At 40.0% G+C, this 12,973-nt stretch overlaps 1 protein-coding gene across 6 annotated transcripts in view; it reads left to right on the forward strand.

The window, feature by feature from the left end:
• The window catches only part of RBMS1 (RNA binding motif single stranded interacting protein 1), a 149,703-nt gene that overhangs the window by 70,293 nt on the left and 66,437 nt on the right, over positions 1-12,973 (forward strand). For 4 of the 6 annotated variants that reach the window (XM_075512065.1, XM_075512060.1, XM_075512062.1 and 1 more), the window contains one exon: positions 11,396-11,571. In XM_075512065.1, the coding sequence (XP_075368180.1) occupies positions 11,420-11,571 (152 nt within the window). In that variant the 5' untranslated portion in view covers positions 11,396-11,419. The remainder of the gene's footprint in view (positions 1-11,395; positions 11,572-12,973) is intronic. The other 2 variants (XM_075512061.1, XM_075512064.1) reach the window with 1 other exon arrangement.

The following is a 12,973-nucleotide window of genomic DNA, read 5'->3' on the forward strand; positions in this document are numbered from 1 at the left end:
CTCTTCTTTAAAATAGAATAGAGGGATACACAGTAACAATGCTGCTGCTGTGCTGGGTGCAGTATACTGCCCATAAGGAACCAGCAGTCATAGACAAAGGGATTTTGATAGGAATTGACTCTCTCATACATGGTCGGGCACAAGTTCTTCAATTTATTTTTTAACTTGAATAAACAGAAAATGACATAGCGGATCCCATGTCAGCCAAAAGAGCCATCTGTGGTATAACCCTGTGACAAACAGTATAGCAGTAATTCCAATGCCACCAACAGTGTGGAGTTTGCCAAAAAAGCAGATGCTTCTTTTGACATGCATCTTCAATGCTGTGCTGTTTCTATCCTATAATTGCTGTCTATGGAGGGAGGGTGGATAGGATAGCCAGATGAGCAGAATTATGACATTGTAGTTTTTGGGGGGAAAACCAAGAGTTTGGAAAATAATAACAAAAAATAAAAAAGAAACACTTTAAAAAAAATTAACACCCCCCCACCCCCAAAATAAAAAAACCGGTATAATTCTCCTATGTGCTTCATGAAACCTGTGACACTTTTTAAGTAAGAGACAATACTTGCAAGAGCTTATCAGAAATCTTAAGTCTAATACAATACGGAAGAACAGTAAATAATACTTCAGAAACTTTTTTCTGCAGAGTTTTTAACTTTTTAAAAGAAAACATTTCCTTCTCTATTATTTTAAAGAACTAAAGATTGGCCAAACATACTTTTTTCACTGTACTGCCAGTCTTTGTAATACAGTGTCATGCTTTAACCCCAGCCAGCAGCTAATCCCCACCCAGCCGCTCGCTCACTCCCCCCGCAGTGGGATGGGGGGGAGAATCGGAAGGGTAAAAATGAGAAAACTCGTGGGCTGAGATAAAGACAGCTTAATGGGTAAAGCAAAAGCCGCGCCCACAAGCAAAGCAAAACAAGGAATTCCTTCACTCCTTCCCATGGGCAGGCAGGTGTTCAGCCATCTCCAGGAAAGCAGGGCTCCGTCACGTGTAACAGTAACTTGGGAAGACAAACGCCATCACTCCGAACGTCCCCCCCTTCCTCCTTCTTCCCCCAGCTTTATATGCTGAGCATGGCGTCATATGGTGTGGGGTATCCCTTTGGTCAGTTGGGGTCAGCTGTCCCAGCCGTGTCCCCTGCCAGCTTCTTGTGCACCCCCAGCCTGCTCGCTGGTGGGGTGGGGAGAGAAGCAGAAAAGGCCTTGACTGTGTGTAAGCCCTGCTCAGCAGTAACTGAAACATCCCTGTATTATCAACGCTGTCTCCACCACAAATCCAAAACATAGCCCCCCATACTAGCTACTATGGAGAAAATTAACTCTATCCCAGTTAAAACCAGCACATGCAGATATTCAAGCAGTTCTCTGAATAAGCCAAGGTGAGTATCCACATGTCTGTACTGTGCCATTTTTTAACATGGTACTTAGACTTGTCAACAGCAGCTTTATGAGATATATAGACTTAGCTGGGCCAACCACCAAAATTCAACGATGCGTAGCATCCTTGTTAAGAAAAGAGGATGGCCTCATGAATGTTGCATATTTACTACTTTGTGAAATTAAAAACTTAATTACCTATGCCCATAAAAATAAGCATTGTAACGTGTCATAAATAGAAGTACTTGAAAAAAGTAAGTTTTCGATCACATTGAATATTGTCTGTGGCCCCGTTTGTTGGCACTGGAGGTAAAAGTTCACAAGAGGTAATGACAAAAAAGGTGAACCAAATAGTAGTTGAGCTAGAGATCTGCATTCTTCTAATAGAAGAGTCTGTCCTCTGAACAGAAGTAACTGCCTTGTGTGATGCAGGAAAGTTCCACTGCCAGAGCTTAGTTTTGCAGGATTCACTTAGTGAAATGGTTACCTGCTGTCTCTTATTTTCCTACAAGGCAGCCAAAAAATACCCAGGATAAATCTAGGTCTCTCATTTTCCATACATTTAAGTCCCAGCTGGTGGTGCTGCTTTTGGTATGTTACTTCTTCCCATTACACTATAAATGCAGTAAGAGGATAATACATAATATTTATTTTCCGATCTCAGTACACTTGTTTCCAGATTCCATGAATAAGAAAAAATAATTGCCATTTTTCCTTTGCATTTTTTATTATGGGAGATGCCTTATTGCTTCTAATTTTTCTTAAAAAAAAAAAAAAAAAGGAACTTTTTATTATCCTAATCAGAGCAGTATTTTCTACTTTGAGGTATTAGTGTACCTTCTGATCTTCAGTCTTGTCTAGGGTAACTTCACTAATTAAGCAGTGGTTAAAAACAAAAAGGTTCAGAAGCACCATGAGGTGCCGGGGAGGAGGAGGAAGCAATAGGGTCAATGATGCCTTTTAGTGTGCCTTCTGCTCTGCTTCCTCCCCTCCCATGACGGTGCACGCTGAGAAACTATTGAGTTTATTAGCTTGTGCTCCACTCCAGTCCACACCTCGCTTTCTGCCACAGAGTGCCTTAGAAAGGGAACTGCTGATCTAGGCAATATTTCCTCATTTTGCTGATGAAAATATCACGTGGGATGGTGTTAGAGGTCTCAGTCAAGATCTCTAGATATTTACAGCTTCTCCCTTATCCACTAAGCTGGTTGCACTGGCAGTGAAGAAAATTAGTTTGTTTTGATATGATCTGTTTTTGACAGCTCTATTCTGTCTGCTTTTTTTTGTCATTTTGTTGTCTTCTAGATTCTTGTAAGCTGATTGTTCAATAATTTGTTCCAGAATATTTCTGGGAATTGAAGTTGGGCTGACTGCTGTGAAATTCCCTGGGTCTTCCTCTTCCCCTTTAAAAAAAAAAATAATTGCAAGACATTTGATGGCTGACAGAGAAGTGAAACTATTTATGGGAATTCTGTATGTGCCAGCTACGGTTTGGCTGGATGGTTTTTTCATGTCCTGGGAATTAGACAACTTTAACAAAGTAGAACAATTGCCTGAATACTTGTTCTTTTCTTTGATTTTTCATCTATTTTGGGCTGACACCTGAAGTTTAAAAATTTTTAAATGGTGGTAGAGAGTAGGAATTTTCTGTTTAATGAATGCTTAAGCACAGTCCTATATACGGTGAGAAGGGACCGCTATGACCTAGTTTAGGGATCTCTGAACCTCTTAACACTGTGAGCATCAAAATAGTCATCTGTCCGAGAGGCATATGCAAATTCTACATTTCTACACTTTTCCCCTTAAACCTCATAGCTGCTGCCTTCAATGCTCTGAGAAACCTTCCATGTGCTTGTTGCTGGCATTTCATGGACTCCACTGGAAATATGGCCCATGTCACTATGTAGGGCCTTCCTGCTAGCAGATGATCCAGTGTGGTCCTTCTCCCATCACACAACCTGAAACATAAAAAGCTTGTTGAGTTGTTTTTGACTTACGGTTTGTAAGTACTGTCTTCTGAGCTGCCATTGAAGTGCTTGTGAGCGGTATGTGATTTGCCAGCTCTGATGTGACCATCCCTGGTCTAGTCTTAACTACTGCATGACACAGGATTTTCCAATTTCAGTTGTGTTTCAGTTGAAGCATTTCTCCGACCAATGATATCTTGGATGTTTCCTGTTGTGGAGGACATTGTAAGTTTTTATACCCTGCTATTAACTGTACCAACAGATGTGTAATGCAAGGGAGGAATTTTTATTTGTATTCAGTGTCATGTGCTGGGCTTGCTACCTTTCAGAGGCTTGCATAAACCCATTAGTATGTGAGTTAAGCCTCTCTGAAAATGAATGTGTTTTCTTCTAATTGTAATTTGAATGCTCAGGCTGGAACAAAAACTTTAACATAGTCTAGGGATTCAGTACCATTTTCTCTCTGGATCCTGAGCAAAAGCCTTGGCTGGTTTTGCTGAAGGAAATAGGTCTGCATATTTACTAGAGTCAAGAAGGAAGTTGGCAGTGAATTCTTTTGTGTCTATTGCTCAATGAAGGGCTAACCACAAAAACATGTACATGCTTTTTTGTCCAGTAGATCTTAGTACCAAGCTCTCTTTCTTCAGGTACTTCAGCGTCTTGACTTTCTTTTTATATTCTTTTAACGTAGACTAGCTGTTGGGTTGCTGCAGCCTGTTCAGATTTCAGAAACTAAAACTAAAATATTTTGCTTTAGATGTGTCTGTAATTCTGTAATGGCTAGGGCATGGTGCCGATGTATTGTTTCAGAGGATTGTCCAGGGAATCCAGGTATAAAACTGAGAGGGAAGAGGATGCTGTGATTCATGATGAGCAAGTAGGAGGGAGAAGGGTTGACAGCATCTGCAAAGGAACAGGACATAGCCCAGTTCAGCACTCCCATCTCTCTCCTTTGTGATACCTCTTGTGGTGTTTGGGATACATGAAACTAGCCACACCACCTTTTATTTGTCTCTGGGCTAGGGGAGTCAGTCAGTGGAGCGCTTAAAAATCCCTGACAGAGTATAAAGTCAATGGAGTAGGTGAGCTCCTGGGAACTTTGAAGCTTTTTCATTATCACTGAGACTTTAGAAGAGCTACCTGAACCAGGAGGAGTTTCCTGCATCCATTGCTTGCTCTGCTGTTGCAACCTCTCCTGCTGTCTCCAAGTTAGAGATGTTTTCTTTTTAGTAATAATAATGAAAAAAACCCCTGTTCTTGGAGAAAAAACTGTTCGGTAGCATCAGCATGGGTTTTGTCATACACTTCAATGTGGCCAGGATTATACTCCCACTTTTTCAAGTGTCTTCATAAAAAGGAAATACATAGATTTGGAGCTTTGTTTCATTACTAGCAGAAGATTGCTGTTGCATTAAGCTTTAATAGGTATAATTTAAATAATATTGGTACATCTCCTGTAAAAATACGGGAATGCAACATTTTGTAACAAGCTGGAATGGTTTACTTCTGTACTTTCTGTTGTTAGTAATCATTGCTTTCTGGTGAGAACAGGTTTCGTCCTGCTATGTTACTGTGAAGGGTGGTTTGTCCTCTCACCATCCTGAGGACAAGGAAGCAAAATAGCTGTCAATGGGGAGAGAGCTTGGCTTATAATCAGAATAGTCTAGGGGTTAAATTGTTAGGAGCATCTGAGCTGTGACTAAGGGTTTATGCTAGACTTTGTCCTGTTTCATTGCTGATAGAGCCACTCTCCATGAAGATCTTTTAAAAAGGAAGCTGGGAAAAGCACCTACTCACTCCTGCATTTCTGTATTTTGAAGAAGGGCTTTTTAAATGGCTCAGAAAAAAGGTGTATTGACTGCTTTCCTGGATATTCCCAGAAACATTTCTCATTCTTACTGGCAAGATGGTTCAAAATAGTTAAAACACAGTGGACTTGAGAAGAAAGGCAATATTAATAAAAAAAAAAGTCAAAGGGAAAATAACTTTTTTTTCTTTCATAGATATGTGATGATATCCATCTATTTTTTTTTTCCTTTTACTTCCTTTTAGTATGGAGAAGACTGTCATCTGTATTTAGAAAAATAGTTTTCATAGGACTTGGCTATAACATACAGGCAAGAAAAAGGGCATAACCCTCTATTTTTATCTCGCAAAGCTCCTCTTAAAACTTAGGTGTTAAGGAATAAAATTAAAGCTGAGGGGCTTTTTTTGTTTTCCTGTTCAGTGTGATTTTTTTTTTTTTTGAGTACTTTATTTTCAACCTGTTTATTGCCACCCACCATTATCATAATGCCAGCTGTAGTATTTTGGGCATAGTTCTTCCATGCCCAGATATGGAAGTTTTAGAGGACTTTTTGGAAGAAACCCAGGGCTGGATCTCCAGGTGCTCCTGGGCTGTCTGTGATACTTGTAACAGGGACAGTCTCTGCTTGATGCTGGCCTCCACCCACGGCGTCCTGTCTCTTCCCATCACCCGGTTGTTTCTGCTCCGTGTGGCTGGAGCACCAACACCCATCTTCACTACCTAAAGGAAGATGGAATAGGCTTGGATCCTGGGTGTGCAAATAGCTCTGTATGATCACGAGACACAGTATCTGTGGTCTCAGCCTTGTGCAGTAAACCAGCCCTTGCTGAAATAGTCCTGTTGACTCCTGCAGCGTCACTGTGAGACCATGTTCTTTACCTGTGCAAAGAGAAGTTAAGGTGGGTGGTTTAAAGGAGGAAGAGGGGGCGGGTCTCAGGGCTTTTCCCTCCCTGAGGAGATTTTCAACAGGAGTCTGGAGGATCCAGCTTCTCAGATGCTCTCTACACCTTATACTAGTATCATCCTGAAAATGCTTAGAAAGCGGCTGACTTGCTGCATCTTCCTGTGACAAGTGCTGACAGACCGAAGAACAACAGTCGGAGAACGTACCCTCAGGCAGGAGATGCGACTACAGCAGCGGCAGATCTTTCTATTTCTACTGGTTGACTCGTGCTCACTGAGAATTGGACTTGGAGAGGCCTCCAGAAATTCAGTTTTACTTGCCATAACATTTCAAACATGATGATGGAAACTATGAAATAGAATAGTGGAGGACACTCCAAATGGCATCTCCACTACAGCCATCAGTTTGCAAGCTCAGACTAAGTGGTCAAGGTTTACTGTTTTCTTATCTAAAGGAAGGTGATAAAGCAACTATCTTCATCAGTGAACAGTCATTTCTGTTAAACATTTGGAGTTCTTTCTGTTCGGGACGTGATTTTATTCCAAACAACCTCCTGTTTCCTAAGTTGTGCACTAAGTGTGGCAGTGTCTGGCTTCACTAGAAGTGACATCTTCTGTTTTCCTGAGCCCTCGCTTTCATTGTACATGTAAAGCTCTGTGTTAAGTAGATTAATAAATAAAAAAATCAAGCCCCAATTTAATCCAGGAATTTTCCAGATTCATGTAATTTAATACTTTTTATCACTGTTGCACACATCCAAAAAAAGGTATGGTAATTTTTATATCAATGCCAGTTACTGAAGGTGCTGTTTCAAAATGCTGTTTAGTGAAATCGGGGAGGTTAGGCAAAGTCAGGCAGAGTAAGCAGGTACTTGAAGCTTAATCACCTGAACAAAGCTAGGCAAACACCAGTGACAAGACTTTGAAACTGTGAGATGATCCAATTAGCAGTTCAGGCTAAATCAGATAGTTAATGTATGCTGTAATTTATGGTTTGAATTTAGAGTAGACGTGTGAGAAGGAACTCTGTTAAAAGTCACGGTACTTTTCCCATCAGGAATTTTAGCTGAGTGAAGGAACTCATAATTAAACGCTAGCATGTTATATAACTTCATAGACATGCTTTTATAACACAAAGTTAGAGACTTAAGTGGATTGCTACCATAATAATCACGCTCCGTTTTGGGACAGTCGTTATCCAAGTTATCTTCTGCTTGTTGGAGTTCCCCTGGACTTTTGTAGTCTGAAGGCCGCAAGGATCAGTATCTCTCAACTCCCAGGTCAAAGGAATTTCTCAGGGTTATTCCTTTTTGTTTTGGTTGGGTGTTTTTTTTGTGTGTTTTTTTCCTGTTGACAGTGAAGAGATTCTTCTCCTCCTTGGCAGGCAAAATCCTGCTCTGACTCATTTCCAGTCCCTAAGCATAGAGTGGTTTATAAGAAAGACAGGAATGGTTCATATAAGGATGAGTATATTCTCCAGTTGTTTTTCAGTACTTGTGATTATTCCCGTCTGGGTTGTATATCGAGAAGAAAACACAGGCAGGCAGTTTTCCTTGGTTTAAGGCACTCCACGGGGCCTGTTCCATCACTGAGCTTTTCCTTTTCCTAATGAGTACCTGTGGTTTTCCCAGTGCTGTGGTGGGGCTGTGGAGGGCTGGAGGGAAGGTCCCTCGCAGATCAGGCGAGGGTGTTGGGAGCTCCTCACAGCTGGCTCCAGAATGGGATGGGGGGATCATACAGCATATAGGATGATTATTCTGCCACTGGCCTTTTTTGCTTAGATGTTTGTTGAAGATGACAGGAAGGAAACTGCTGTGGAGAAAGAATGATCGCTAATGACCTTTGGGAGTGAAGACTAAGGAGGAAATGGCAAACCAAAGTGAAAACTGTATTTCTTGTGGACAGGAATATTGTCACAAGAAATAATGGTCTGCTACTTAGATTTATTCCTGCTCTATTTGTGTTCAGGCTTTAATTTAAGATGCAATGATTAAAAAGAAAAATTAATGAATGTGGTTTTATGTATGTTACATTACCATATTATAAAATCTTAAGAACAGCTTTTGATAGGAATTTGCAGGAGAGACTACAGTTTGTAGTCTCTACAAAACTTTTCAAAACTGATTTCAGGTTTTATAAAAAGCTTTCGGTTAATGTTCATGAAAGCTCTTTCTAAACAAACAACCCCAAACTTTGGCCAGGTCTCCACTGCAGAACGTCTTGCCAGCGAGCACTGTATCAGCCAGGGGTGTGGAAAAAAGTCATACATCCTCACTGACATCGATACGTTGGCAAAACCCCAGGCGTGGATGCAGCTGTGCTGGCAGAAGAGAACTTTTATCAGCTTAGCTTATGTCGTTTGGGGAGGTGATGCAACTACGCCAGCAGAAAAACTCTTCTCTTGGCATGCGCTGTCAGCGTAGGAGGCTCTGCCAGCGCAGCTACAGCGGCGAGGCTCTGCGCCGCCGGGGAGCCTTTTGCAGCAACTGCAACTGCAAAAGAAAAGCCCCTTTGAACAAAAGAGGGACCTCTGTCATTTAGTTTTTGCAAGAAGCTGTCGATGAGGAACAGAGCGGAAAGAGTGATTCAGATTTTTAAAATGAAGTTTTAATGTAAAAAATGTGTTTAAGTCGTATGGCTTTAAGATGTCGCTGGCCCTTTAATGGTTGTCTGTGTGTCACTGGGTTGCAGGGTTTGAGAGCTGCAGTACGCCCAGCATCTGTGCTTTGTAAAGCCTTTAAGGCTGGTAAAGGTACGAGTTTTTCTGTGGAAGGAGTGAAAAACCTTCTGTCTGTAAACTTAGGAAAACAACTGTAATCACATTTACATTCCCATCGTATTTGGATGTGACCACTAGCACTAGAGCATCTTCATGTTTAAATAAAAGTTTAAATTTCTCAGAATGGAGTGTTTATGTTTTACAGGAAGACAGAGTTAGGATTCCTGCTCTCTCTCCACACACACACACATATTTTCCTTTCCTGCCTTTGGCCAGCTGGTGACAAGATTTTACAAAACTCCAGTTCTTCATACTGTAGGAAAACGAAGATTTTAAAGGAAAAACATTGCAAGAAGTAAAAGCAAACCCAACCCAAAGATACTGAAAAACAGAACAGAGGCTCTTAGTCTCCAGTAGTAATGACCAGTTAAGATGAAGACTGGTGGGTGTACGTTGACTTTTGTGGCAGGTGTACACGCATGCACGGGGGAAGCGCACGTTTTGAAACCTTGAACAGAGCAGTTGTGCATTTGATCACTGTGTGCATTTTGAGAACTCTGCTGAAGGCTTTTTGAAGAGAATAGCAGCACCCTGCCAGACTAAGTTTGTTCAGTTTGTTATGAAAATGTTTTGAAACTAGTTGCTCTGTCATTCTGCATTGCTTGTAACCCTAAAAATAATTGCCTGGCGTTACTGGAAGCAGAGCGGTCTGACAGCCCGACGTGCGCTGCTATAGTTAAAATCCGTCAATGTTTCCATTACAAACTTGGAGGGAGGGTTTAATCTTTTTCCCATTTTAAATCATGCCTGGAAGAAATTCTAGATCAGCGCTTCAACTCCAAGTATAAATCTCTTGGAAGAGGTTTAATGTTTCTAAAAGTCTTTATTTAAAAATAAACAAACAAAAAAACCTCCAACCCTATGGCAAAGAAATACTGATATTCAGTTTTGAAATGTTAAATGGTCAGGAGTATATTTCATTCTTTTTGGTAATTTTCAGTTCAATTAAATTAGGTAACAACAATGTTTCTACATATCAATGTTGATTTTATAGCGAGTGTTGCCGTTTGCTGTTCAGGCTATTACTGCTGCATAATAAACTTTGCAATATGTCCAATTGGAAGATTTCAAAACCTTCCTAGGGAAACACAAAAAAGAAACACATAATTGTCATAAAGTATCTGATATAAGGCATGTCTTTGTACTTTTCTCCCAGTCACGATTTCATTCCAATTTCCCGAGGTTATCTCCAAAATAGTTTCACTTTTCTTGTGTATTAAGGCTGTAGTTTCATGGAGGCTTTAAGCCGAGGTAAACTGTAATCCCCTCCTCTCTGCCTACACATTCCTGTTCCCTGCCTTGTGACAGCCAAAGCTTTTGCGTAGCACAAAACCACATGTGGTGAACCAGATCAGGGAAGATAATTTTTTTGGTTCAGGCTGTGGCTACACAACCGTTTGTACTAGTCCAAAGAAGAGGGTGGCACCGGGGCGGGAACAAGTGAGTCTACACTGACATCTCACTTTATATTCCACTTTATTTATTTTTTTTTCCCCTACTGTGCCTTTCCTCTGCAGTTCACAGGGCGGTTCTTCACCATAAGCTTCTTGAGCCGTGGAGGCTCGGGCTTTTGCAGGAGAGGGGCCGCATGCAGCCAATTCTTTTTGTCAGTGAAAACCTTGTAGTCACAAGACTTTTACTGGCAACTTTAGTTCTCTAGTGTATTCGTTAAAGTATTCTGCTCTTACAACACCACAGACCTGTTCATAATACTTTCTGTGCAGTGTCCTGCTCTACTGTTTTTAATGCACGTGATTAAGACTGCTCTACTGCAGATTTTCTCTAGGACGTTTTTACGTTCCATTAGGGTCTGATTTTAAGAACGATAGCATTAGATACCTTGAGGACTAGGTAGAAGTGCTTATCTCCTTTTGAAACTTGAATTTTTTGCCATTATACAGGATCTTTTTCTTGACGCTCTTGAAATAATCCACAAATACTGAGATCGGTGGCAGTATGAAAGTTCTGCCAAGGCACACAATTAATTTAAAGGCTGATCCTTAAGCTGTGTGTGCTCCCTCTCTGTCTTTTAAAAACCAATAGCAGTATTGTGTGAAGTACTAAAAATCAGAAGAGATACAGAAGAGGCTTCTAATTATTCTTGTATTTCTGGGTAGATTAAGGAAATAGCATGGTCTTTGTGTCTGCCACAATCATTCATTTATGACATGTGAAATAGTCATAGTGATGTAAACTTCGTTTATACCTGCTGGAACCTAGAGGAACAATATCTCTTATTTCATTTTCACATCAGATGCCACAATGAAGAGTGATAAAATCCTATGAGTAATATTCAGCAGAGGTTATATGTAATTTGAGCCTGTGTCATGCATTGAGCGTGCTTCAGATGGTGGTTGGGTATATTGGAATATGCCCGTGAATCCTGTCCCAAAAGTGTTGTGAAAGCAGGTGTACTTAAAATACATGAGTAATTAAATTATGTACAGACTTAACACAGTGCTCCAAATGGTAAACAGGCTACTGTAGACTGAGCTAATGTGCATGCCGTGATTTCTATCTATAGTTTACTCTAACGTGCTTTTTCCTTTGCAGCAGTCCATTGTACCAGCCCACCCAATGGCTCCTCCTAGTCCCAGCACCACCAGCAGTAATAACAACAGTAGTAGCAGCAGCAACTCAGGATGGGATCAATTAAGTAAAACAAACCTTTACATCAGAGCACTGCCTCCAAACACCACTGATCAGGACCTGGTAAAATTATGCCAACCGTAAGTACTATGCTTAAATATAAATTGTAATGTCATACCTTAAAAGCTTATAGTAGGTATATAAAATGAGTGTTTGGATTGTGAGGGAAGAAAAACAGATTTGTAAATAAAAAATCCTTGTGCTGTAGTATAATGGCAAGTTTCAACTTCCCTGGCAATCAGAAGGAAAAGAGTGTGTTTGGCACTTTGGAGAAGCAAAGAAAGTTGAAATGGAGTGGTGAACAGAAGCAACCCATTGCTTTAGTAAAAACTATGATCAGCCATACTGCTGCCTGATGCTGTTGAAATCACAGATAAATGAAAATTAACACCTGAATGTGAAACTTGCTATTAAGAACCTACAACAGAGGGTCTCGTCTGTTCACTACTAAGATAATCTGTTGATACAGGCTCCTCAAGTAATTGTTCTGCATCACTGAAAATTACAGTGTGCATTTGAATGCTTATCCTAGTTTCAGACTAATTTACGTTGCCTGTACATTACTGCACAATTATATTTATGATTAGAAATAGTCGATCTGCATGAGAATCCCCTCTAGTGGCTGGAGTTCCGGGTAGACTTGGCTTAGCAGAAGGTTTCCAGGCAGTGTTGTTAACATAAGGTTTTTTTGCTTGTGTGAGTTTTTGGTTTTGTTTTGTAATTTTTACAGCAGCATATGCCTTTTAGTTACTTTCAAATGTGGGTCAGACGTCAAGAGGCTGTGCAATTACGTTGTTTATACACTGTTTAAAATCACCTTTCTGAAATGTTTTACTGAGTTTTTAAAATCCTTAGTACTTCTGAAATTCATAGTGCACTTTCTGGATTATTTTGAAATCAAAAGTACTTAGCTGAATTTTCAATGCTACTTGTAAGAAAACACCGAAATCTCTCTTGAATGAATGGAGAATCATTAAGATTTGTATATAACACTACTGTCTGAGATTCTCAAAGCAATTTTATGTTCAATTTAGCAGATAAGTAACTAGGAATATACAAAAATACATACTCAAGATCACAACACAAGTTAGCAAAATAGCTAGGAAAACCTAGCTTGGATGAGTCTTGGATCCCAGCTTATATGAAGTGCCTTTGTTTTTGAATATTGCAAAAAATCTAATACCTAATTTATAGAGAAGAATTTTTTTTCTTTTTTAAACAAAACTTGGACTTTCAGGATAGTAGTCGCATATCAGTCATCTTAGTATTAGAATTAAACCAACTTGCTCTCAGGTCTGTAAAGAAAAAAATTTTCCATTTGGTCATTTTCCCAACAGCAAATGAAATCCATGTGTTTTACAGAAAAGAGAACAGATTATCAATCTGTGAAAAGATTAATTGATAAATTAAACATTTTTACAGCTTCCCGTGCAACAATGACCTCTTGTCACTTGAATTTTAGTTGCAAATGCATGTTTTACA

The sequence above is a fragment of the Mycteria americana genome, chromosome 9, assembly GCF_035582795.1.
Source record: "Mycteria americana isolate JAX WOST 10 ecotype Jacksonville Zoo and Gardens chromosome 9, USCA_MyAme_1.0, whole genome shotgun sequence".
Lineage (NCBI taxonomy): Eukaryota > Metazoa > Chordata > Aves > Ciconiiformes > Ciconiidae > Mycteria > Mycteria americana.